General features: G+C 44.6%; 1 protein-coding gene across 2 annotated transcripts in view; it reads left to right on the top strand.

The window, feature by feature from the left end:
• Window positions 1-24,749, top strand: part of TTC17 (tetratricopeptide repeat domain 17) — a 3,338,929-nt gene extending 3,314,180 nt beyond the window's left edge. For both annotated transcript variants that reach the window (XM_044083397.1, XM_044083398.1), the window contains one exon: window positions 24,459-24,749. In XM_044083397.1, the coding sequence (XP_043939332.1) occupies window positions 24,459-24,590 (132 nt within the window). In that variant the 3' untranslated portion in view covers window positions 24,591-24,749. The remainder of the gene's footprint in view (window positions 1-24,458) is intronic.
• Window positions 24,750-25,915: the final 1,166 nt, after the last annotated feature.

The following is a 25,915-nucleotide window of genomic DNA, read 5'->3' on the forward strand; positions in this document are numbered from 1 at the left end:
TCCCCCCACTGCCTCTCCTCTCAAAGGTTCTGCTAAAGATCAAACAGGACAAACCAAGGACAATTCTTATTGCACCAGACTGGCCTCGCCAGCACTGGTTACCCCCTCTTGCGCAGCATGATACTGCTGGATCCATGGCACCTACCTCAGACACCTTCCCTGCTGTCCCAGCAGGTGGGCCAGATTCTGCACCCTCAGCCTCAAACCCTGAAATTTGCAGTCTGGCTAATTCCTTGAGGTCTCCAATAGCATCCCTCAGTAAGCAGGTGCTAGAGGGAATTCTGGAAGCAAGGAGACCTAGTACTAGGAAATGCTATGATGAAAAGTGGAAAAGATACTGTTCCTGGTGCCAGACCCAGGGTATGGGCACTACAGTGCCCAGTTTACCTCATATTCTTCAGTACTTAACAGAAATGCTCCAGAAGGGCCTATCCTTCTCGTTAATTAAAATTCATGTGTCTGCAATTTCAGCACATAATTATAATACTGAACCTCCCCAAATTTCTCACCCCTTGTTAGAGCAATTCTTCAGAGGGTCAAAAAATGTAAGACCCCCCCACCCCCACCCCAGGCGAGCCCCTACTCCAGCCCGGACCTTAACTTTGTATTGGAAAATCTCACTCTCCCTCCATTTGAACTAGCTGCATCTGCAGATTTGAAATTCCTCTCTTGGAAAACAGCCTTCCTTCTAGCCATCACTTCAGCAAGAAGAGTGTTTGAATTATAGGCCCTCATGGCATTGGAGCCCTTATTATCTTCCGTGCAGACAGGGTTTCCCGCAGGACCAATCCTTCGTTTATGCCCAAGGTGATGTCTAGTGTGGCCCTAAATCAGTCCATTCATTTGCCTACCTTTTTCCCTAATCCACAAAGGAGAATGAATTCTGCACTTTTTGGTCATGCACAGACAACTTAGATTTTATTTGGACAGGACTAAGCCTCTCAGAAAATCTGAACAGCTACTAGTTGGCTTTGCTGCAGGGACAGAGGGGAAGGCCATTTCAAAGCAAACCATTTCTAAATGGATAGCCCATTGCATTAATTTCTGCTTTAAGCACCATGGAAAACCTACCCCACAGAGGATAAGATCACATTCCACAAAGGCTACATCTACCTCTACAGCCTTTCTCAAAGGGGTTCTTACCAGGGACATCCTAGAAGCTGCTACTTGGTGCTCTGTTCCTTCTTTCACCAGGCATTACCACATGCCTATTTCTCAAGATGCTTCAGATATGGAACCCGCTGATGTCTCTACCTTGGATGGGTCCGGAGCCGCTGTGCAGGTACTGGCTTCTAAGGGTGTATTCAGACCTACGGACTTGCATATTAAATTGACGCCTCCTTCATTACTAAGGCCTAAATCTTGATCCATGTCTAAAAAACTGATGACCAGGCCACATGCTCAGGTCTCTATGCCTAAATAACAAATGAGAAAAATGGCTGAAGACCTAATAACTCTAATCAGGGGTAGCCAACCCCCCCCCCCCCCTTGTAAGAGGCCTAGGGCTCAGCTTGATTATGAATCTTCTGATCAGGATTCTGTTTTTTCTGACTCTTCTGATGAACTGGATTTGTCCTTACCTACTTATGAGGATTCTGATGCAGAGGACTCTATTCCCTCTGCTTCCCCTCTTGAGAATTTTTCTTTTGGGGAAACCTTACATACTCTAAGGGAGCACTTTCACTGGGAAAGGCAGGAATTTTCTGATTCAAAAAAGAGGCTTAGGGATTTCTTTCTCCTACCTCAGCATAGGCCTTTGGATGTTCATCGTGTTACCCTGCTGCAGTCATCACACTTGGGTTATCCTGTCGTCAGGCGGTCCCGCAGTCAGCCGGATTTCCAAAGTCTTGGTCCGACGTCGGTTGCTGTCACCTCATCCCTGACGTCAGTGTGCCAGGGGTACATATACTGCAACCGACGCCATTTTCTTCAGTCTTTCTTGCCGTGCGGTGCCCGAAGCAGAAGCAGTTCACAAGTGCCGGTCGGCCGACTCCTGAGATTGTCGAATTTGAATTTCAGACCGAAGTCTTCTATAAAGCTAAGTACCCCGTTGGGGAAACTTTTCTTGCCTCAGACTATGCCTGGGGGGCACACATGGCAGGGCAATGCATTCAAGGCCTATGGACTGCAAAACAAAGAAAACTGCACATAAATCCAAAAGAGATGCTAGCTGTACAGAAAGCTCTGAAAGCCTTCAAGGGTCTTCTACATCCAGGACAACTTGCAATAAAGACGGACAACACCACAGTAATGTGGTACATAAACAAGGGGGCACACATTCCTACCCTCTTTGCAGGCAAGCAATAATCTTATGGAACACAGCTCTAGCCTACCAAGTCCAGTTACAAGCTCAATTCCTGCCAGGACAGAAAAACACATTGGCAGACGACCTAAGCAGAAACATCAAAGATCCCCACGAGTGGAAGCTAGACCCACAAATATTTACAATGATAATTCAAAAATGGGGCCTACCAAATATAGACCTGTTTGCCAGTCCTTAAAACTGCCAGCTGACAAAATTTTGTACAAGGACATTCCACCATCAAGCTTGGAAAGTGGACGCTCTCTCCTTCAGTTGAAAAAACCTGACAGCATATGCCTTTCCTCCATTACCTCTTCTCACAAAGGTTCTTTTGAAGGTCAAAAAGGAGAAACCTCGACTGATTCTCATAGCCCCAGACTGGCCACGCCAGCATTGGTACCCGCTATTGAAGAATATGGCTCACAGCCCACCATGGATATTGCCTCAAATACCTCATCTGCTCAAGCAGCAAAACAAACAGATTCTACACAGCCAGCTAAACACCTTAAACCTGGCTGCATGGCGAATCTTTTAAACATCCAACCAGCCCCTCTTTGACGAGCAGTTCTGGATGTTATTCTGGAAGCCAGGAGGCCAAGCACCTCATATGCCTCACATTCTGCAGTATTTAGCAGAGATGTTGCACAAAGGACTTTCCTTCTCCTCTATTAAAATCCATGCTTCAGCTATTTCAGCTCACTACGACACGAATCCACCTTTATTTCCACATCCTCTTCTAAAGCAGTTCCTCAGAGGGGCAAAAAACATTAGACCACCTAGAAGAGCTCCTACACCAACATGGGACCTCAACTTTGTTCTGGAAAACCTAACGTTACCTCCCTTTGAACCAGCTTTCTCTGCAGACCTTCAGTTCCTATCTTGGAAGACTGCCCTGCTCCTGGCAATAACTTCTGCTAGGAGAGTCTCAGAATTACAGGCACTAATGGCAGTGGAACCTTTCCTCATTTTCCATCAAGACAGAGTTTCTCTACAAACTAATCCTTCCTTCATGCCTAAGGTGGTTTCCAGTGTAGCTTTAAATCAAACCATCCATCTACCCACCTTCTTTCCCAATCCACAGAACAAAGGTGAGAGACTCTTGCATTCCTTGGACATTCACAGGCAGCCGTTACATTACTTGGACAAAACTAAGGCTTTCAGAAAAACTGACCAGCTCTTTGTATCCTATGCTACAGCTTCTCAAGGGAGGGCTATATCCAAACAAACCATTTCTAAATGGATAGGCCATTGCATACGGTTCTGTTATACCCATCATGGGAAACCAGTTCCTACTACCATTAGATCCCACTCTACCAGGGCAACAGCTACCTCTACAGCCTTTCTCAGAGGGGTCCCTACCAAGGAAATTTTAGAAGCTGCAACTTGGAGTTCAGTACACACCTTCACCAAGCACTATCACCTACCTCTTTATTCTAAGTCCAGGGCAGGCTTCGCCACTGCAGTTCTGCAGGGCCTCATTGCCTCCACTAACCCTCTATGATACCTCCACCCTTTCTTAGCTTTGGGACTCAACCCAAGTGTGATGACTGCAGCAGGGTAACACGATGAACATAGTACAGTTTTGTACCTACCATAAATGTAGATGTTCGAGTGTTCACCCTGCTGCAGTCCAGGTTACCCTCCCTCCAACCCCTCTGATCTTTTGCTATACTTTACTGATGTATTTGCTTATAGCTCAAGGGATTTTGTGTTTGTACAGTGTTCACACCATTTGGTACTAATTTTGATCACCTTTTTGGGGGCACCTGACATCTGCGGCAAGAAAAACTGAAGAAAATGGCATCGGTTGCAGTATATGTACCCCTGGCGCACTGACGTCAGGGATGAGGCGACAACAACCGATGTCGGACCAAGACCTTGGAAATCCGGCTGACTGCGGGACCACCTGATGACAGGATAACCCAAGTGTGATGACTGCAGCAGGGTGAACACTCGAACATCTACATTTATGGTAGGTACAAAACTGTACTTTATTCCTTCTGTGCTAGACATTGTTGATGCCTTCTCGGAATCCAGTGTGGCCTCTGATTCCCTGCCTCCTGCTCCCAGTAAACCTGACAGATACTACAGTGTCCCTGAGTCCCACAAGTTCCTTTTCAAAAATCCTATTGCAGATCCAGAGACTATTTCACAGGGGCCCAAGGGCATTAAGGCTTCTACTGCTAAAAATCCTACCCCTTCTGATAGAGACTCCAGGGTGCTGGATAGATGGGATAAAAATGTTTACACTTCAGCAACCTTGGTAATTAGAGCTTTAAACTGCCAATTTCATATGTTAAAATATCAGCAACATGTTATTGGACTGCTTAAACAGAAACTGATTTTGATTCCTGACTGTGTGGAAAATAAAGAATTACAGGATTTAATGCATTCTGCTGAACAAGTTGGAAAACATACTTTGCAATGTGGTTTTGATTCTTTAGAGACCTCTTGCAGAGCTGCTGTTACTGGGTCTGTGCTTAGAAGGCATGCTTGGTTAAGGAGCAATCTTTGCCTGATCATGTTAGCTGAATTGTTGGATGTTCCTTTAAATCAGGACCGCCTGTTGGGCAACAAGGCTGAAGAAGTTCTTAAAAAGATGGAAGATAAAGCTAAATATATGCAAACTCTTAAAAGATTTTTTACAAGTTCAGCCTCCTAGATTTAGTAGACACTGGCCCTCTAAGAACTGGTCCTTTCCAGCCCCTTCCAGGTCTTCTCAAGCCAAACCCAGACACAACAAAAACCCCAGGTTTCAGTCCCAGGGGACTCACAGAACTAAGCAGTGGGGGGCTCCACTTCCAAGTCTGGGAATAACAAGACTCCGCCCTATGGTAAACTGTCTCAATGACTTCCTTTTAAAATTTCCAAGCACTTATCTTCTGACTGCCCCTTTGGGGGGAAAGATTGCTGTTCATGCAAAGAACTGGGAACTCATTACCCAGGACAAATGGGTTTTAAATATAGTGTCCCAGGGATACAGATTTCACTTCCACATGTTGCCAACGCCAAGTGGGTGGCCGGACTTACCCCCAAATCAGTGGGCAGAGGCCCAAAAACAAGTACTTTCTCTCTCAAGCATGGGAGCTATTCAACTGGTACCAGAAGAGGAAAAGGGACAAGGTTTCTACTCAAGACTTTTCCTGGTACTCAGAAAAGACAAATCATGGCGTCCTATCCTGGACCTGTCTACTCTAAACACCTTTTTGGAGATTCCAAAATTCAAGATGCTGACTCTTCACCAATTACTTCCTATGCTAGACAAAGAAGACTGGTTGGCAACGCTAAATTTAAAAGACGCATACTTGCACATCCCAATCTGGGAATCTTGCAGAGGATACCTACGCTTCAAAGCAGGCTACACGCACTATCAGTTCTCTGCACTGCCCTTTGGCTTATCTACTGCGCCCAGGGTATTCACAAAGTGCCTAGCTCCAGTTATTGCATTTTACAGGCAAAGAAGTATTCAGATATACCCATACCTGGACGATTGTCTAATTCAGGCAGAAAGCCAGGACATACTTTTGAATCCTCTGGCTTTTGTAAAAAGGGTTCTAACTTTTCTGGGGTACACCATAAATGAAAAGAAATCACAACTGGTAACCTGTCAACAAATTACATTCCTGGGAGCAAGCTTGAATACAACTTCTCAGATGGCTTAACTCATGCCAGAAAAGCAAATTCATTTGACAACCTACTTCAAACAAGTGGCCACAAAAACCCTGCTTATCTGCAAGACAAATACTGCAAGCCTTGAGGTTCATGGCCTCCTGCATTCTTCTAATTCCATATGCAAGACTGCATATGAGGAAGCTACAGTGGTATCTAAAAAGCCTACGGAGTCAACATTCTCCCAGCCTAGAAACAATGATTCCTGTCATACCTTGCCTACACCTAGAGTTCCTTTGGTGGGCAGAGGCCTGCCACCAAAACAAGGGACTACCTTTCACACCACCCCCTGCTGCCCAAACCCTAACAAATGCATCAGACTATGCATGAGGAGCTCACCTGGCAGGGAAGCGCATTCAGGGCAAATGGAACCCAAGTGAAATGCACCTGCATATCAATCAAAAAGAAGTGTTAGCTGTACAGAATGCTCTGACAGCCTTCAAGGACTACATTCTTCCAAGACAACTAATGGTAAAGAAGGACAACACCACGGTTATGTGGTACATAAACAAGCAGGGGGGGTACACATTCTTATCCCCTCTGCAGACTAGCCATGGCATTGTGGAACACAGCCTTGAGCTACCAAGTGCACCTACAAACTCAATTCCTGCCAGGAAAATTAAATACACTGGCAGATGGACTAAGCAGAAACCTCATGGACCCACATGAGTGGAAACTGGAACCAAGGATTGTCAACATGTTGACAAGCGAATGGGGGAGCCCAGATATAGACCTGGTTGCCTCCCCCCAGAACTACCAATTGGACAAATTTTACACAAGAACTCCCCACAAACAAGCCTGGAAAGTGGATGCTCTGTCCTTCAGCTGGAAAAACCTATCAGTCTTTGCCTTGCCCCCACTGCCTCTGCTCTCCATAGTACTACTAAAATTCAAACAGAACAAACCAAGGATGATTTTGATTGCTCCAGACTGGCCGTGCCAACACTGGTACCCCGTCCTGCGCAGTGTGTCATGGTTATCTCCATGGCACCTGCCTCAGACTACTTCCCTGCCGTCTTAGCAGGAGAACCAGATTCTGCACCCTCAGCTTCCAACACTGAACCTTGCAGCCTGGCTACTTACATAAACTCTCCCTTACCATCCCTCAGCAAACCTGTGATGGATGTCATCCTAGAGGCAAGGAGGCCTAGTACTAGAAAATCATATGCTGAAAAATGGAAAAGATTCGGTAATGGAACCAATCTCAAGGGATGAGCACAGCAGCTCCCAATTTACCTCAGATTTTACAATACTTAACTGAGATGCTTCGCCAGGGCCTGTCTTTTTCCTCCATTAAAATCCACGCCTCAACCATTTCAGCTAATTATAACACAGAGCCTCCCATCTTCTCTCATCCACTGCTCAAGCAGTTCCTCGGAGGGGCCAAAAATTTGAGACCACCCAGGAGAGCTCCAACCCCAGCCTGGGACCTTAACTTTGTATTGTAGAAACTCACTTTACCTCCTTTCGAGCCAGCTGCTACTGCAGACTTAAAATTTCTTTCTTGGAAAACGGCTTTCCTTTTAGCAATCACTTCAGCTAGAAGGGTATCTGAATTACAGGCCCTTATGGCAGTGGAGCCTTTCATCATCTTTCATGCAGACAGGGTGTCACTAAGAACCAGTCCATCCTTCATGCCCAAGGTGGTATCCAGTGTGGCTCTTAATCAGTCCATTCATTTGCCAACCTTCTTTCCAAATCCACAGAACAAAGTGGGAACGGATACTGTATTCCTTGCATGTGCACAGACAACTTAGATTCTATTTGGACAGGACTAAACCTCAAAGAAAATCTGAACAATCTAGTAGCATTTGTTGCAGGGGCAGAGGGGAAGGCTATTTCAAAACAAACCATTTATAAATGGATAAGCCATTGCATTCATTTCTGCTATAAGCAACATGGAAAACCCTATCCCCCAGGGGATCAGACCTCACTCCACCAGGGCTGCATCTACTTCCACAGCCTTTCTCAGAGGCGTTCCTACCAGGGATATCCTAGAAGCTGCTACCTGGAGTTCTGTACATACTTTCACCAAGCATTATCATTTGCCAATTTTCTCTAAATCCAGAGCTGGCTTTGCCACTGCAGTCTTGCAGGGCCTTATAGCTGGCCCTAATGCTCTCTAAACTCTTCCTCCCAACCATAGCTTTGGGAATCTACCCAAATGTAATGACTGCAACAGTGAAACACAAAGAACATAGTACAGTTGTGTACACTTACCATAAATGTAGATGTTCGAGTGTATTCACTGTTGCAGTCCCGGTTACCCTTCTGCCCCCTAACTTCTTTTGGCTATACCTCTACTTTCCTTTACTATGCTTAAAAGCCTTTTTGGTGTATTTGCTTTTTTGTTGGAGGTATACCTTTGTGTTTTTATGTTTAATTGCTTCCCATTAGGGGGCACCTGAACATTTGGGGCAAGAAAAACTGATGTAATGGCGTTGAACTTGGTCACCACAGGGCAGAGCACCAAAGAGAAAGAGCACAGAGGACATTTCCTCAACAATGAAGAAGGTACAGAAACCGAAAGTTTAGTTGATGTTTGTTTTCATGAAAATGACATTTTAACAGATGATTTAGTTATCAATATTTCCAGCTACATGTTGAATGTGTTTGAGCTTTCTGTCTTGAATAAAGGTTTAGGTTTTATACCTTCGGGTTGTAATGACATTACTGACATTATTGTTGATGTCAGGTTGTTTACTAGAAACCTAGCTTTAAAGTTGCTTTATGGACAACATGATGGGCAATCAAATAATGTTTGTACCACTTTTAGGAAGCCCTCTCTATATATACCTCAACAGCATCCTTTATTGGATGCTTTTGAACAAGCAGTGGAGAAGGATTTATTCAATTTATACAATGATGTGAATGCTAAACCGCAATTTTTTAATCTAACAACGAATGAGAGACATGCTTTGAACAGCTTGAAGAGCAATGACACTATTGTGATTAGACAAGCCGATAAAGGCGGCGCTATTGTCGTTATGGATAGTTCTCATTATTCTAATAAGATGCTTACTATGCTCTCTGACAATGAGACATATTTATTTTTACCTAAATATGGTCTGAATGATCTGATTAAAAGAGTGCATGCTATGCTATATGATCTATTGCTAACAGATGTTATTGACAGGGACTTATATTCCTACTTTTTAATAGAGAATCCTTTAATTCCTTCCTTTAGGGGTTTACCTAAGATCCACAAGGACGCACTTGATCCACCCTTGCGACCCATAGTGTCGAGTCGTGGTTGGTTACCCCTGTCTATCTATCTCGACAAAATGTTTAAACCCATTGTGTTTGGAATTAGTCATATCCTCAAAGACACATCCAACTTTCTTGAGAATTTGGCCATATTCAGTGACTCATCTTCCTTTTGTGGAGATGTTTTGCTGGTCACACTCGATGTGAAATCTCTGTTCACGTCAATTCCCAACGACAAGGGCCTAGAGTTTGTTAGAGCCATATTAGTTCAGAACAAGTTAACCAACAATATGGTAGAAAGATATGTGTCACTTCTCCAGATTATTCTTGAAAATAATGTGTTATGTTATCAAGACAAATATTTTTTACAAACAAAGGGAGTTGCGATGGGCACCCCATGTGCCAACGCCTATGCCAACTTGGTGTTGGCACATTGGGAAGGTTTGTTTGTCCTTAATGGTGAATTTGTACATAGTATCAAACTGAGGTTTTATAACAGATTTGTGGACGATGTGTTTCTCGTATGGGGAGGAACGATTGATGAGCTGTTGAGTTTTGTAACATATCTCAATGCCAGTACTGAATTTTTATGTTTTGAATGCAATCATGCAACAGACATGATAGATTTTCTTGATGTTAAGGTTATCAAGAGTTCGCATGGTTTTGACACAGAACTCTTTAGGAAACCCTGTTGGAAGAACAACTTATTGCATCGTGGGAGCATGCATCCTAAGCATGTACACAGTAATATTGTTAAGAACCAAGCCAAGAGAGTTTCCATGTTGACCTCTCAGTCAACAGCATACAATAGACATAAAGCTAACTTAGCTAGGAATTTTATATCTAGGGGGTATGATAGGAATCATGTATTCAATGCTGTTTCAGAAGGCGACCAGTATAGATGCGCAGAGGGATCTCCTCTGGTTGATAGACTACCTGTTCACCTTGATCGATCTGAGACCAAGAGAAAGGACAGTGTTAATAGAATTGTTATTCCATATACTAATAGGAACACTCATGTTTTAGATATTCTCAACAAGCATTGGGACCTTTTGTTGGTAGATGATAGAATTAGCTCGCTGGTGGACGTGAGACCCAGGGTCGCCTATAAGAACATGCCCTCACTCAATAGGTTACTTTGTTACGACAGGACACCTATTGATGGTCAGAAGTCTCGTAGAACTGGCACATTTGCTTGTCAAACTTGTAATCAATGTAGATATGTTTCTAATTCAGATAGTTTCACACATCCTGTGACCAGGAAAACATACACGTTTAGGAAATTTGCCAACTGTAAATCTGCCAATCTAGTATATGTAGCTGTGTGCCAACTTTGTGGTGATTTCTATGTGGGCATGACGACAAGATCACTACGTGAACGTATTAGGGAACACGTTTATGCAATAGCGAAAGGCAACGTCATGAATGCTTTGGCAAAGCATACTATAGAGAAAGGTTGTACACACAATTTTAAGTTTCAGGTTTTGGAATTAGTTAATACTAGTGGCAGATTAGGTAATGTTAAAAACAGGGTAGAAGAAAGAGAAGGGAAATGGATCTTGAAATTACAAGCACACAAGTTTGGGCTCAATGACAGGATCACCATTAAGCCTTTTTTAGCATCCAGACCCCTCATGCATTGAGTTTTGTATTATGTTTTTAAGTGGGGTCTAGTTGCATGTTCCTTTAATTACTATCATTGTGATGTCATCTGAAAGACACTATATAAGATCAGATGCTTTTTACTGTTTTTATGTCTGATGAAGCGTTGGCTATACAACGCGAAAGCGCTTACTTTTTACTGCAGTTTTGTTTTTTTACAATAAATGTGTTTGTTCATTCGACTTGGACTTTATTGGACTATATTGGGAATCATTTTCACGGTTCGTGGTGCACTCATCTGGTCTTGCTTTTACTGAATTTATGTGCTATAGAGAGTGCTTTACCTGGCGTCACTGGTTTGTGTTTTTTTCTTGGAAAATGGCTTTCCTTTTAGCAATCACTTCAGCTAGAAGGGTATCTGAATTACAGGCCCTTATGGCAGTGGAGCCTTTCATCATCTTTCATGCAGACAGGGTGTCACTAAGAACCAGTCCATCCTTCATGCCCAAGGTGGTATCCAGTGTGGCTCTTAATCAGTCCATTCATTTGCCAACCTTCTTTCCAAATCCACAGAACAAAGTGGGAACGGATACTGTATTCCTTGCATGTGCACAGACAACTTAGATTCTATTTGGACAGGACTAAACCTCAAAGAAAATCTGAACAATCTAGTAGCATTTGTTGCAGGGGCAGAGGGGAAGGCTATTTCAAAACAAACCATTTATAAATGGATAAGCCATTGCATTCATTTCTGCTATAAGCAACATGGAAAACCCTATCCCCCAGGGGATCAGACCTCACTCCACCAGGGCTGCATCTACTTCCACAGCCTTTCTCAGAGGCGTTCCTACCAGGGATATCCTAGAAGCTGCTACCTGGAGTTCTGTACATACTTTCACCAAGCATTATCATTTGCCAATTTTCTCTAAATCCAGAGCTGGCTTTGCCACTGCAGTCTTGCAGGGCCTTATAGCTGGCCCTAATGCTCTCTAAACTCTTCCTCCCAACCATAGCTTTGGGAATCTACCCAAATGTAATGACTGCAACAGTGAAACACAAAGAACATAGTACAGTTGTGTACACTTACCATAAATGTAGATGTTCGAGTGTATTCACTGTTGCAGTCCCGGTTACCCTTCTGCCCCCTAACTTCTTTTGGCTATACCTCTACTTTCCTTTGCTATGCTTAAAAGCCTTTTTGGTGTATTTGCTTTTTTGTTGGAGGTATACCTTTGTGTTTTTATGTTTAATTGCTTCCCATTAGGGGGCACCTGAACATTTGGGGCAAGAAAAACTGATGTAATGGCGTTGGCTGCATGTTTTATACCCCTGACAACCTGACGTCATGGAAGAAGTGACAGCAACTGATGCAGGACCTAAGACTTTGTTAATCAGGCCGACTGAGGGCAACCTGCAAGCAGATAACCCAAATGTAATTACTGCAACAGTTTAACACGAAGACCATAGTACAGTTGTGTACACTTACCATAAATGTAGATTTTCAAGTGTATTCACTGTTGCAGTCCTGGTTACCCTTCCTCCAGCCCCTTGACTTCCCTTGGCTCTACCTTTCCTTCTTGTTTGGTGTGTTTGAGCTTTCTGGTGTATTTGCTTTTTCTTGGAGGTGTAGCATAACATATAATTGCTTCCCATTATGGGGGCACCTGACATCTGGGGCAAGAAAAACTGATGTAATGGTGTCTGCTGCATGTTCTAAACCCCTGACGACCTGACATCATGGAAGAAGAGAGAGCGTTCGATGCCGGAATCCAAGACTCTGGTATTCAGGCCGGCTGAGGGCTACCTGCAGGCAAATAACCCAAATGTAATGAATGCTACAGGGAATACACTCGAACGTCTACATTTATGATAAGTGTACACAGCTGTACTTACTGTACACCAGCTATGTACAAGTGTAAGTTCTTGTTGAAGGGCTTGGGTATCAGAGGGGACTTAACAGTGACTCCCAGTTTGCAGTTTGCTTATAAACTTGGTTATCCAGATGTCTTGATTCATGGTCTGAAGATCAGAAAAGTAAATGCCAAACAAGAGATGTTCTTCGTGTTTCATTGTTGCAGTCATCACATTTGGGTAATCCTGCTAGCAGGTTGCCCTCAGTCTGCCTGAATTCCAAAGTCCTGGGTCCTGCGTCGGCTGCAGTCTCCCCTTCCCTGACGTCAGGTCATCAAGGGTATAAAAGAAGCAGCCAACGCCATTTTATTCCGTCTTTCTTGCCACGCAGTGCCCGAAGCAGAAGCAGTTCTCAAGTCGGCCGACTCCTCTGAGATTTTCATGTTCGAATTTCAGATCCGAAGTCTTCAGTAAAGCTAAGCACCCCATTGGGGAAACTTTTTTATTGCTCCAGACCGATGTCAGAAAAAGTAAATAATTGTATTTCTTGTGGAAAGCAAATACCTCATAAGGACTTTCATTCTTATTGTATTCCTTGCCTAGGCCCTGATAACAACGTTTCTGGTTGTCGGTTTTGTGTTAGATTTAACCAACGCACTTGAGCGTCGGTATGATTTTGCTTTAAACTATTTTGGACACCAGTTTAATTATCCAGAAATACCATTGGATAGCCATCCGACTACCGGAGTTCACAAAAAACGCAAAGAAAAGAAAGATAAAAAACCGAGGTCCAAAACCGACGAAGCTTCTCCTAAGCCAGTCACCAGTTCGCCGGTTCTCAGTGATGTGCTTTCGCAGCCCTTGACGCCCGCAACTTTAGAGTCGCAGGCCGCTGCCGACTCCCATGTGGAGTCGGCCATGCCGCTGGAAAGTCAAGGTATTGGAGCCTTGGATACTATTCCCTCAGATGGGTCCGGAGCCGCTGAGCAGGCACCGGCTTCTGAGAGTGTTTTCAGACCTAAACATCTTTACATTAAACCGACTTCAGCTTCAAAGTCAAAGACTAAAGCTCCTTCTAAAGCAAAGAAACAAGCTCAAGAGCCATGTGGACAGGCCTCTATTCCCCAAAAACAGATGCTCAAAATGGCTGAAGACTTGATTACCTTGATCAGGGGTTCCCATCCCCCTCCTGATAAGAGGCCTAGGCAAGAGACTGACTATGACTCTTCAGATCAGGTTTCTATTTCTTCTGATTCCTCTTCTGATCAGGAAAATTCTCTTCCCCCCCATGAGGATTCTGATGCTGAATAATCTATTGCTTCAGCTTCTCCTCCAGAGGACACTTCTTTTGGGGAAACCTTGCATATCATGAGGGAGCATTTCCACTGGGAGATCCAAGATTTTTCCGAATCTAAAAAGAGGTTCAGGGATTTCCTTTTACTACCTCAAACCAGGCCTCTAGCCATTCCACCTGTGTTAGACATTGTAGATGTGTTTTCGGAGTCTAGTCTTACCCCTGACTCCTTACCTCCAGCTCCTGTTAAGCCTGACAGATATTATAGGACTCCTGACTCTCATAAATTCCTTTTAAAAACCCTTCTGCAGACCCAGAAACTATTTCACAGGGTCCCAAAGGAGTTAGGGCTTCCGCAGCAAAAAACTCTACCCCCTCTGACAGAGATTCTAGGGCACTGGACAGATGGGGAAAAAGGATGTTATGTGATCCTATCTCGCCTACATTCTGACTGATGGGTTCGGAGCCGATCCCTCGGCTCCGACTCGGCACGCTTATGCCAAAGAGCGAAGTCTCTTATTGGCTGAGCTTACTATATCCCAGGATGCACCACTACCAGTCCCCCAGATCTCGTTTGCCGCTAACAAGTGAAGACGTGGTCTCGAGCTGGCTGAGCTAAGTAGTGATTATTTTCACTAACTTCCTGTCAGGAATTTCTTTATACTTCAACTAAAAGCTGTTTTAACAGCTATCTTGTGTTTTGAGTGCGTTGGAGAAATTTACTTGGTAAATTCTTGTGTTGTGAGTGTTGTTTGACTAGAAGTACCTCTTGTGTGGAAAGGCCTTTCCCGGTCTTTTGGTTGTTAGGTGACTTCTGTTCTATTTAGGATCTTGGATCCTTTATACTGGTGGTAGTTTCTTTCTTTAAAAAGAAGGACAAAGCAGAGAAAATTTCTTTTTCTGTCATAATTACAGTGTTTGTACTGTGTTTGGCTAGTTCACTGAATAATTTACCGAATGTCTCAGGTTCCTAGGCCTTCAGGCTTTAAAAAGTGCACCAAGTGCAACTTTAAAATGTCTATAACAGATGACCACTCTCTGTGTTTATTGTTTGGGTGCAAAACATTTGCAGGAGTCCTGCAGCGTGTGTCACGCTTTTTCCTCGAGGGTCCTCCAAGAGAGGAAAAATAAGCTTATATTAAAAGGCCTTATAAAACCCTCCTTTGAAGAAGCTTTAGCATCCTCTCCTTCTCCTGCTAAAGAAAGGGCGCCGGCTCACCAGTCCGTCGGATCTGACCGCCAAAAGACATAGGCAGGCTCCTTCGGCTCCAAGGACTTCAGAGCCGAGGGCGGAACGGTCTGCCTCGATGCCACCAGTCTCGACTCCTCTGGCTTCGAGCCAATGGCTGGGGCATCGAGGCGGGTCACCTTCGCCGGCTCCACTGGTCTCGAGCCGATGAAGGTTGTCCGCCAGACACTTCCTCCTCGGCGCCTAAGTCCTCCTCGCACCGATGGAAGCTAGTTTGGGTATTCCTTCGGCGCCGATAGTCATCGAGTCGCCGAGCCGGTCCCCTAGCCCCTTGGGGCCGTTGGAGAGGCCATCTCGAACCCGCTCAGTATCCTCTAGCTCATCAAGGATGTCAGCTTCGGCATAGACAGGGTCCTCCAAGGAGTGTTCCAGTCCCCACTTTTCAAAATTTGTTTTGGCTCCGACCCAGTTGGCTTCGGAGCCGACAGCCCATGCCCATGTCATTGCCATTCCTCCTCCGACCGCTTCGCTGGCCGGAGCAGGTGCTGTTGGAGCCGGTGGAGGTCTTAGGGTCGGCTCAGACCCTTACTCCAACCCGACCTTCGGGTCCGAGTTTGGCACGGACTTCTTCTGCTGGACCCGGGTGACGCTGGGACCTATGTTGTCGGTTCCGAGCCTCCTCTCGGTGCTTCTGCGGGACTTCCGCCTGTTATCATGGCTCCAGGGACCGGACACTCCCAGGATTCTGGGGTCCGGCTTTCAGAGCTATGAGGAGTGCCTTGGCCAAGTCTTCTGCCATCTCTCCGGCTTTACCGCACCTTCCCTGGGCGTGGAGACTGGGTCTTTGGCAGTTCCCTGTCCTTAGGCAGCGGAGCCCTGGGCCTGAGGTTACCCTCTGGGGTTCCCTCCTCCTGAGGGTTCTTCGAGTTGTCTTCAGAGGAGCCCCAAGGAAGAGATCGTGCAAGAGGAAGCACGTGGACTCCCCGAGTCTCTTACATCGACACTGATCTTGATGATGCAGAGGGATCCCCAAAGTCGCCCTCGGATGATGTCTCATTTGCAGACATTTTAGAGATCCTCAAACAACGAGGCGGCTGGATGTCCAAACCCCTCTGCTGATGAGTCAGTGCTTCTCAAGGCCTTTGGGGCTCAGCCCTCCGCCTCCTGGGTGTCTCCGCCTGACGAGCTCCTGGATTTGGTTTGTCGGAGGGCTGGGAACATCCAGATACCGTGGAACCAGTGCCTTCTCGCCCTAACAAATTTTTATCTGCCCCACCCGAGAAGGAGTTCCTGACTAAAGGCGTGGCTGTAGATGCCATGGTGGTGGCATCTGCTACACAACAGGACGTGGCAGAGGCTTCAACGCCCCTCCATCCTCCTAATAAGGAGTCTAGGAGCATGGACCGCACGGGAAGCACCCTGACTTCAGCGGCCTTTACTTTAAGGTCCCTGAATTATTTGGCACATTTTACCAGGCTACAGAGGGATCTGGTCAAGGAGCTGTCAGATTCCCTCTCGGGTAACCTACCTGAGCAGCTAGCCCAGTCGGTTAGCTCTCAGTTGGCTATCCTTACTTCAATTTCTAACTCGTCCATGAGGCTCATTTCATATGCGGCCGAAGGTGGTAGAGCTGCAGGCACAAGCCTGGCTCCTTGTGTCATTTTGGAGGCCTTCAAGTCTTCCTTCACGACGCCCTTTGATGGGTCCTCTTTGTTTGGACCTAAGGTTAAAGACACTTACCCGCTGTGAGCAAGAGGGAAAACTTTATCTGCCGTAGGTGCACGTTATTCCACTCCTTCGGCCTTATCCCAAGGCTAAAGGAGGAGGGAAGATGTGGTTCCAAATCACGTAAGTTTTTTCCTCAACAGCAGGAAGATTCCCTTCCAGAGGCAGAGGACGGGAAATTTTTCTGGGAGACGCTCCCAGAGGCGCAGAGGGCCCGCAATTCTGGAGACCGCGAGTCCTTTCGTGGCTCTTCAGCCTTCCACACTTCATGAGGGATTGCCCGGCTGTGCTGCTCGAGCCAGTCGGGTGCCGCTTTGCCAAGCACCTAAAAGCCTGGGAGTCTTTCACTCAGGACAGATGGGTGCTTCGGATTATTGCCGGAGGTTACACCATTCCCTTCACACACTCACCCCCACCGTCCAAAAAAAATCCCGGACCCACCACCCAGTCAAAGGGAAATTGCAGCCGCAGAAGCGTTAAAGCTGCTAGAAAAAGGAGTCATCCAACCGGTCCCCACAGACCAGATCGGATCCGGAAATTACTCAAGGTTCTTTTTAGTGCCAAAAGACAGGGACCTGAGACCAATATTGGATCTCAGCAGACTAAACCAATCCGTCACGAAATCCAAATTCCGAATGGTCACGTTACAATCCATTCTCCCATTGTTGGAGAAGGATATTTGGATGTGCTCCATAGATCTCAAGGACGCCTATTATCACATACCGATACATCGGCCCAGGAAGTATCTGCGCTTCAGCCTGGGAGACAGTCATTTCCAATTTTGTGCACTGCCCTTTGGTCTCACCACAGCCCCAGGGTGTTCACCAAGTGTTTGGCAGTAGTGACTGCTCACCTGAGGAGTCTTGGATTCCAAGTGTTTCCCTATCTGGACGACTGGCTCCTGACTGCCACCACCAGGTATCTACTAATGGACAACCTCAAAGCCACCTTTTCCTGGGTGCTACCCTGGGAATTACATTCAATTGGTCAAAGTCTGTCTTGCTGCCCTCTCAGCGCATAAGGTTCATAGGAACAGAGATAGACTCAAAATTGATGCGCGTCTTTCTTCCTACCGAAAGGATTCTAACTTTATAAGGTCAAGTTCAAGCCCTGCTTTCAAGATCCAAAGCCCCAGCCAGGATGGTCCTGCAACTTTTAGGTTCAATGTCTGCCACGGTTCTTTTAGTTCCTCTGGCAAGATTGCACATGAGGATTCTTCAGTGGCTATTATCGACTCAATGGTTCTTTCAGAATCTTCCCCTCAATCACCCCATTATGATTACAGAAACGTGCAAACAGGACCTCCGCTGGTGGCTTCACCCGTCCAATCTGAATCAGGGAAGACCTTTTGTTATCCCCCCTCCGGTGGCCACCCTGACGACGGATGCCTCCCAGACAGGGTGGGGGGGGGCATTGTCTGGGCAGGTTAGTTCAGGGTTCCTGGCTTCCAGACGAAACCTTTCTCCACATCAATGTGTTGGAGATGAGGGCTGTACTTCTGTCCCTACAGGCTCTCCACAAGTTTCTCCCTCAAGGCATTATCGCTATCCACACAGACAACATGTCGGTGGTCTGGTATCTAAACAAACAAGGAGGGACCAGATCTTACCCCCTTTGCAGAGAGGCCATGAGGGTGTGGGAATGGGCTGTAGCTACCAACCGCTTCTTGGTAGCGACCCACATTCCAGGAAATCCAATATATTGGCAGACAGATTAAGCAGGACAATTCTCTCTCCTCACGAGTGGTCCCTGAACGAAACAGTAGCAGCTCAGGTTTTCAGAAGATGGGGACGCCGTTGCGACCTGTTTGCAACACCACAAAACACAAAGTGCAAAAGGTTCTTCTCCTTGACTCCACATCAGGGAGGCAGCTATGGATGCTCTAGCACAACCTTGGCCAACAGGGCTACTTTATGCTTTTCCTCCGGTTCCACTTCTCCCAAAGTCATTCAGAAAGCTTCTCAATTGGGGTCCACAATGATACTAATTGCTCCATTGGCCTCGTCAGGTATGGTTCCTACCTGAAGAAACATGCGGTGGACGATCCTTGGTTTTGGATCTAACCCGGATCTGCTAATTCATCAGTCGGGACGACACCACCAGTCCCTTCAAGACGTTGAAGTTGACAGCTTGGCTCCTCCACTTCCGACTTTAGTCAGAAATCACACCTTAGACCCGGAAGTTATTCACATTTTATCTTCGCCCACAAACCCACCACTTAGAAATTGTACCTCAGTAAGTGGAAGAGGTTGGCTATCTGGGCTCAACTCAGGGGCTTAGACCCTATCACTGCGGCCTTTCCACAGGTTTTGAAATTTAACATCCTTGTTTAATCAAGGATCTTCAGTCTCTACTATTAAAGTCCAACTTGCAGCTATCTCTAAATTTCACGAATTCATGGATCCACCGTTGATGAGCAGCAGATTATGCAAAACTTTCATTAAAGGTGCGGGGCTGTTAAGACCCCCAGTTTTTCATCCTGCGCCTCCGTGGGATCTTGATTTGGTGCTTCGTGCCTTAACATCTTCCCCTTTCGAACCGGCTGCTACATGTGAGTTAAAATATCTGTCTTGGAAAACTGCCTTCTTAGTTGCAATTACCTCTGCAAGAAGGGTTTCAGAGCTTCAAGCCCTATCTATCAAACCACCGTACCATACAGGTCAAAGCAGTGGGGTGCCTCTACCTTCAAAGTTGAAGAAGACAAATCACAACCATACAGGAAGCAGTCCCAGTGGCTTCTCCCTGCCTGCACCAAGCACTTATCTCCTGGCAGCACCCTTAGGGGGAAAATTAGCACTATTTTCTCAAAATTGGCACATTATAACCCAAGACAAGTGGGTTCTAAATATAGTGTCACAAGTTCCATTTCCATACCCTGCCAAAGGCAAACGGCTGGCCAGATCTGCCAAAAAATCAATGGGCAAAGGCACAAAAACAAGTCTCATCCCTCATCGGCATGGGCGCCATTCAACAAGTACCAGAGCAAGAGCAGGGACAAAGATTTTACTCAAGTCTGTTCTTGGTACCCAGAAAGGACAAGGCCTGGGGACCAATACTGGACCTATATATTCTGAACACATTCCTGTATATACCAAAATTCAAAATGTTGACTTTGCAGCAGCTTCTGCCCATGCTGGGCAAGAATGCTTGGCTTGTCACTTTAGACCTAAAAGAGGCATACCTGCATGTCCCAATCAGACAATCCTGCAGAAGATACCTCAGATTCAAGGCTGGCTCATTGCACTACTAATTCTCTGCACTGCCCTTCTGCGCCCAGGGTCTTTACAAAGTCCCTGGCACCAGTAATTGCATTCTGCAGGCAAAGAGGAATACAAATATATCCTTACTTGGATGACTGTCTAATTCAAGCAGAGAACACGGACATTCTTCTACAGCATTTGGTGTTTGTGCAAAGACTTCTAACGTGTCTAGGGTACACAGTCAGCGAAAAGAAATCAAAACTAGTACCATCTCAAGAGATAATATTCCTGGGTGCAAGCTTAAATACAACTGCCCAGATGGCTTATCTCATGCCAGGCAAACAAAGGCAACTGACTACCTATTTCAAAATGTTGGCAACAAAGGCCCAGTTATCTGCAAGAAAAATTCTGCAGGCTTTGGGCTACATGGCATCCTGCATCCTATTAATTCCATATGCAAGACTGCATATGAGGAAACTTCAATGGTACCTAAAAAGTGTTTGGACTCAACATTGCCACAGCCTGGAAACAATGATTACTCTCATTCCCTGCCTGCAACAGGAGTTTTGATGGTGGGTGAAGACTTGTCACCAGAACAAGGGACAGCCATTCACATTACCCCCAGCCAGGCAGACACTAACAACGGATGCATCAGATTATGCCTGGGGGGGCCTACATGGTCCTCAAACCAAATGCATCTGCATATCAATCAAAAAGAGATGCTAGCTGTTCAAAATGCCCTGACAGCCTTCAAGTACCTACTTCATGCGGAACAACTACTGATAAAGACAGACAACACCACGGTTATGTGGTATATAAACAAGCAGGGGGAGCACACATTCTTACCCCCATTGCAGACTGACTTTGTGGGACACATCATTGACTTACCAAGTACATCTGCAGGCACAATTCCTGCCAGGAAAGGAAAACACTCTGGCAGACGAACTAAGCAGAAACCTCATGGATCCCCACGAGTGGCAGCTGGATCCACAAGTCTTCAGCATGATAACAAGAAAATGGGGATGCCCGGACATAGATCTATTTGCCTCCCCTCACAACTACCAACTAAAAAGTTTCTGCACAAGGGCTTATCACAGACAAGCATTGAAAGTGGATGCCCTGTCTTTCAGCTGGAAAAATCTATCAGTATATGCCTTTCCTCCACTGCCTCTCCTCCCCAAGGTGCTCCTAAAGGTACGACAGGAGAAGCCAAAGATGATACTGATTGCCCCAGACTGGCCCCGCCAGTACTGGTATCCAGTCCTTAGGAACTTGTCTCAATGCCCAGCTTGGACCTTACCTCAAATACCTCCTCTACTGTCCCAGCAAAACAATCGGATCCTGCACAGCCAACTCAAAACTTTAAACCTGGCAGCATGGCAGATAATGTAGTCATACAAAACACACCTCTCAGTAAAGCTGTGATGGATGCCATTTTGGAAGCCAGAAGGCCTAGTACTAGAAAATCTTATGCTGGGAAATGGAAGAGATTCTGTGCTTTGGAACCAGGCACAAGGAACGGATGCAGCTTTACCAAATATTCCTCAGATTTTGCAATACTTAATGAGATGCTGGACAAAGGCCTATCTTTTTCATCAATTAAAATTCATACCTCTGCCATTTCGTCTCATTACAATACAGAGCCACCAATCTTCTCTCATCCTTTATTAAAGCAGTAACTCAGAGGAGCCAAAAATTTAAGGCCTCCGAGGAGATCACCAATACCTGCATGGAACCTCAACTATGTCTTAGAAAAACTCACCCTGCCTCCTTTTGAGCCAGCTGCTACTGCTGATATAAAGTTTTTATCTTGGAAAACAGCTCTTCTCCTAGCAATAACTTCTGCAAGACGAGTTTCAGAGCTACAGGCCCTCATGGCTGTGAAACCTTTTATCATTTTTTATCCAGACAGGGTCTCACTGAGGACAAACCCAACATTTATGCCTAAGATGGTGTCCAGTGTGGCTCTTAACCAAACTATTAATCTGCCAACTTTTTATCCAAATCCACAGAACAAGGGGGAGAAAATTCTGCATTCTTTGGACGTACACAGACAGCTTAGATTCTACTTGGACAGAACCAAAGTTTTCAGGAAGACAGAGCAATTACTAGTGGCATATGCTGCAGGATCACAAGGAAAGGCTATCTCAAAGCAGACTATTTCAAAGTGGATAGGCCACTGCATTCGTTTCTGCTATTTACACCATGGCAAGCCAGAGTCTAAGGGCATTAGGCCACATTCCACCAGAGCTGCAGCCACTTCAGCAGCCTTTTTCAGGGGAGTACCAACCAAAGACATTTTAGAGGCTGCTACTTGGAGTTCAGTGCTCACCTTTACAAAGCACTATCATCTGCCACTCTACTCTACTCTAAATCCAGGGCAGGCTTTGCCACTGCAGTTGTGCAGGGCCTCATAGCCACTCCTAATGCTATTTAGCTCCAGTCACCCAACCATAGCTTTGGGACTCTACCCAAATGTAATGACTGCAACAGTGAAACACAAAGAACATAGTACAGTTGTGTACACTTACCATAAATGTAGATGTTGGAGTGTATTCACTGTTGCAGTCCAGGTTACCCACCCGCCACCCCCCTTTTTACTGCTGGAACTTTTCTTTCCTTCTCTGATTTATAGAACCTATGTGGTGTATTTGCTTGCAGATGAAGGTAAAATTTATATTGGTGCATGTATTTATATATATATATATATATATATATATATATATATATATATATATATATATATATATAAAATTCTGGCAATGCTAAATGCTGCAGGTCTAGCCTGATCAGATTTTTAATGTTGTAGTGTATCAGATCAGCTATAATATGTTCCATGGTTCTCTGGATGAGATTCGCAGACTGATGGACTTAAAATTCCTGGGGTCAGTAGTGAGGCCATCCTTGTGCAGTGGCATCAACACTGCTGTGAAACCTCAGGGACAAAAACAGTAGCTAAACGTAGGTTAAATAGTTTTAGGAGTGGCTCTGTCAGGACTTTTTTAGTACTGTTAATCAAATAACCAGGTGTATTATCAGGGCTTATTCATCCTTATTATCCCACACTTTGTAAACTCTGAAGTACTGAACAGAATAATTTATGATTTTAACCAAGTAATTGTAATGATCGTTATGAGCTTGTCTCATCTGTAATTCGGGTTGGAAGGGGGGAGTGATCAGGCATCATATTTTTAGGTTTGCGAGTCAACACATAAAGGCATGTGCAGATCATATGCATACTCCATCCAAACAGTAACCACAGGTCACAGTCAGATCCTTGGGCTGTGGAATTGAGTCACCAACAGTCATCACTGTATTGCCATGCAGCATAATCACTCTGGTAGTAGCTCTGTTTCATATGTCTGAGTTTTGTAATTATAAGTCCTGCAACTTCAAAAAATAAACAGCAGTTGTAAACATAACACAATAAATGTTGAAACTAGCTGTACTACCATTATGGCATTTTTGTAGGAGACTTTGCCTTCTTGCTCCCCTTGTACCTGTATTACTGTAGCTTTGAGATTGGTGTACCTTGGAATGCAAGGAAAATTGAGATAGTGGAAAGTCAGACTTTGCATATATTCCTGTGGTTGACATGTACAAATTTGTTTTGCAGACCACAGTCATGGCCCTTAAAATTTTAACAAGAAACGCCAGATACACTCACCCCATTGGTAATTAAGTGTTTTTGATGGTTCTTATTGAAATGTCGACAATCAAAATGCCCCCACAAAAAAGATTGTGAAAACCCAGGAAAAGAGTAAATCTCAGATTGCTCTTCTTTAAAATTCTTTCTTGTGGGGGGGGGGTACCACCTTGCACCCCCCTTCAAATTGAGGGCAAGCCCCCCACACTCCCAACCTGTATATATCAACTAAAAGATGATCATACGTCAGAGAAAAGGGAATATCCCAAGAAATGGCAATCTCTGACTATGCGAGTCTGCTTTTTGGCATTGTCCGTTTCAGGACTCGGTCTAGCAGATCCCAACATTTCAAATGGTTATCCTTTCTGATAGTTTGGCGATTCATCCTCAGCATTATGAAAGATGCATTAAAATATGTATCATCTTTACCATTAAAACAGCATAAAGTCTGATGTTTAATGTGCAAAAAAGAAAGGAGTGGCTGCATGTATAATCTTGTTACCTTGTTGTACAGAACAGGAAACCAGACTAATTGTACTTAAATGAGGAAATAATTCTAGGTCTTGTGACGTCTGTTAAGGGGTAGCAAAGTTCTCGTGCATCGTACTAAGCATGTCAGCTGTTGCTGCTAACTAGGTAAAAGGGATTTGCCTGTTAGTGTTGTAATCAGAACCCTCACACTTTCCATTTTTTTAGACTTCTTAGTACATATTTCAGGTATTTCTTTGCTCATTTATTGATGAAAATATTTGTTTCACATTTGTTTCCTACAGGAGGAATTTGAAAAAGCCATGCAGTGGTATGAATCAACATTAAAGCTACAACCAGAGTTTGTACCAGCAAAAGATCGTCTGCGTACCATCCAGTGTCATTTATTAATGAAAAAGAAACGTCGCTACCCTTAATCACAACTAGTAGTAATATTGATACAGTAATAATAATAAAATGAAACAAATGTTCCAAGTGTTTGATTTACATATAACTCATGCAAACAGTAAATGCAAAATTGTTTGTAATGTATACCTGAACTTGAACAGGTTTATAAAAATGGTTTATTTAATGAAGTCAATGTGATTATTAAAACAAGTGCACTGGAAGGATGGTGTAAATACTGAAGTATATAATTTTAATGGGTTAATTTGCTCTGGCCTTCATGTTTAGGGTGCCGTCTTCATATTTTTTATGATCAGGACTATGTATTCACCAAGCTAGAAAGCAGCCATCAAGCAGACCATCAGAAATCATAATAATGGAACAAAATTTTGAAGATTTTTATATACTGTTTCTTATAAAATGAAACCATCTGAAGTGGCCATTTTATTATAAAACGTCTGTGAAATGTCCAGGCTTCTATACTGTGTTGAAAACTTTGTGTAGACTGTCTACCTTCATTTTTTTAGCCAGTCTTGTCCTGATTATTGGGCACATCTAATGCAAAATCTTGAATATTGTAACAGAGCACTTAAAATGGTGAGATGTATTGAGACTGTTTCTGGTATGTAAACAAGAAAAACGAGAAAAGCAAGATAATTTTGTATGGCTGTGATACTGAAAAGGCATACAAGAACAGAAAAACATGTAAAAGTAAACATGTTTCTGAACAAATCTAGCTTGTCTTATTTCAGGTATGTGAAAAGAATATAACATTGAAGTTATTGTAGGTATTCCTCCTCTTTTTTTAATATTCTTCCTCAGTAGCTCTCCCTCCTGTGTCCTGTCTGCTTATTCTTTCTCGCAGCAATGACAGCCAGGCACCCTCATACTAGTGAGTGCTTTCCCCCTCATTTATTCCTGTTCATTCTTTACCCAGCAGGAGAGAGAGGACAGTGCATTGGCATTAAAAGGTCTTTATGCCATGCTTTCTAACCCCTCCTCATAAGCAGCTGGCTGATTCACTGTGATGTGGCTGCCTGGGCAGGGAATGATGTGTGGGCACACATATCAACCCTACTGAGGGGTACATAAGCTGTTTAAAAACCAAAATCCTGCTCTGGCTTCATCCACAGGCAGTCTGCTGTCCTGTAGATGACCCACATGCGATATGCCATGTCATTTCCTTATCCACATCTCTACTTGTGATAAGACAAGATGTGTAAGGTAGTGTTGGGCAATCAAGCATATCCTTGCTTGCCTGGTCCTTTCAGCACCCAATCTCATAATCAAACACAGAACACCTAGGATATGGTCACAGCTTCATCTCTGTCCTGGGGCATGGTTAACTATTTCTCCT

This window comes from Protopterus annectens, chromosome 9.part0, assembly GCF_019279795.1.
Source record: "Protopterus annectens isolate FY-2018-M chromosome 9.part0, PAN1.0, whole genome shotgun sequence".
In the NCBI taxonomy this organism is placed as follows: Eukaryota; Metazoa; Chordata; order Ceratodontiformes; family Protopteridae; genus Protopterus; species Protopterus annectens.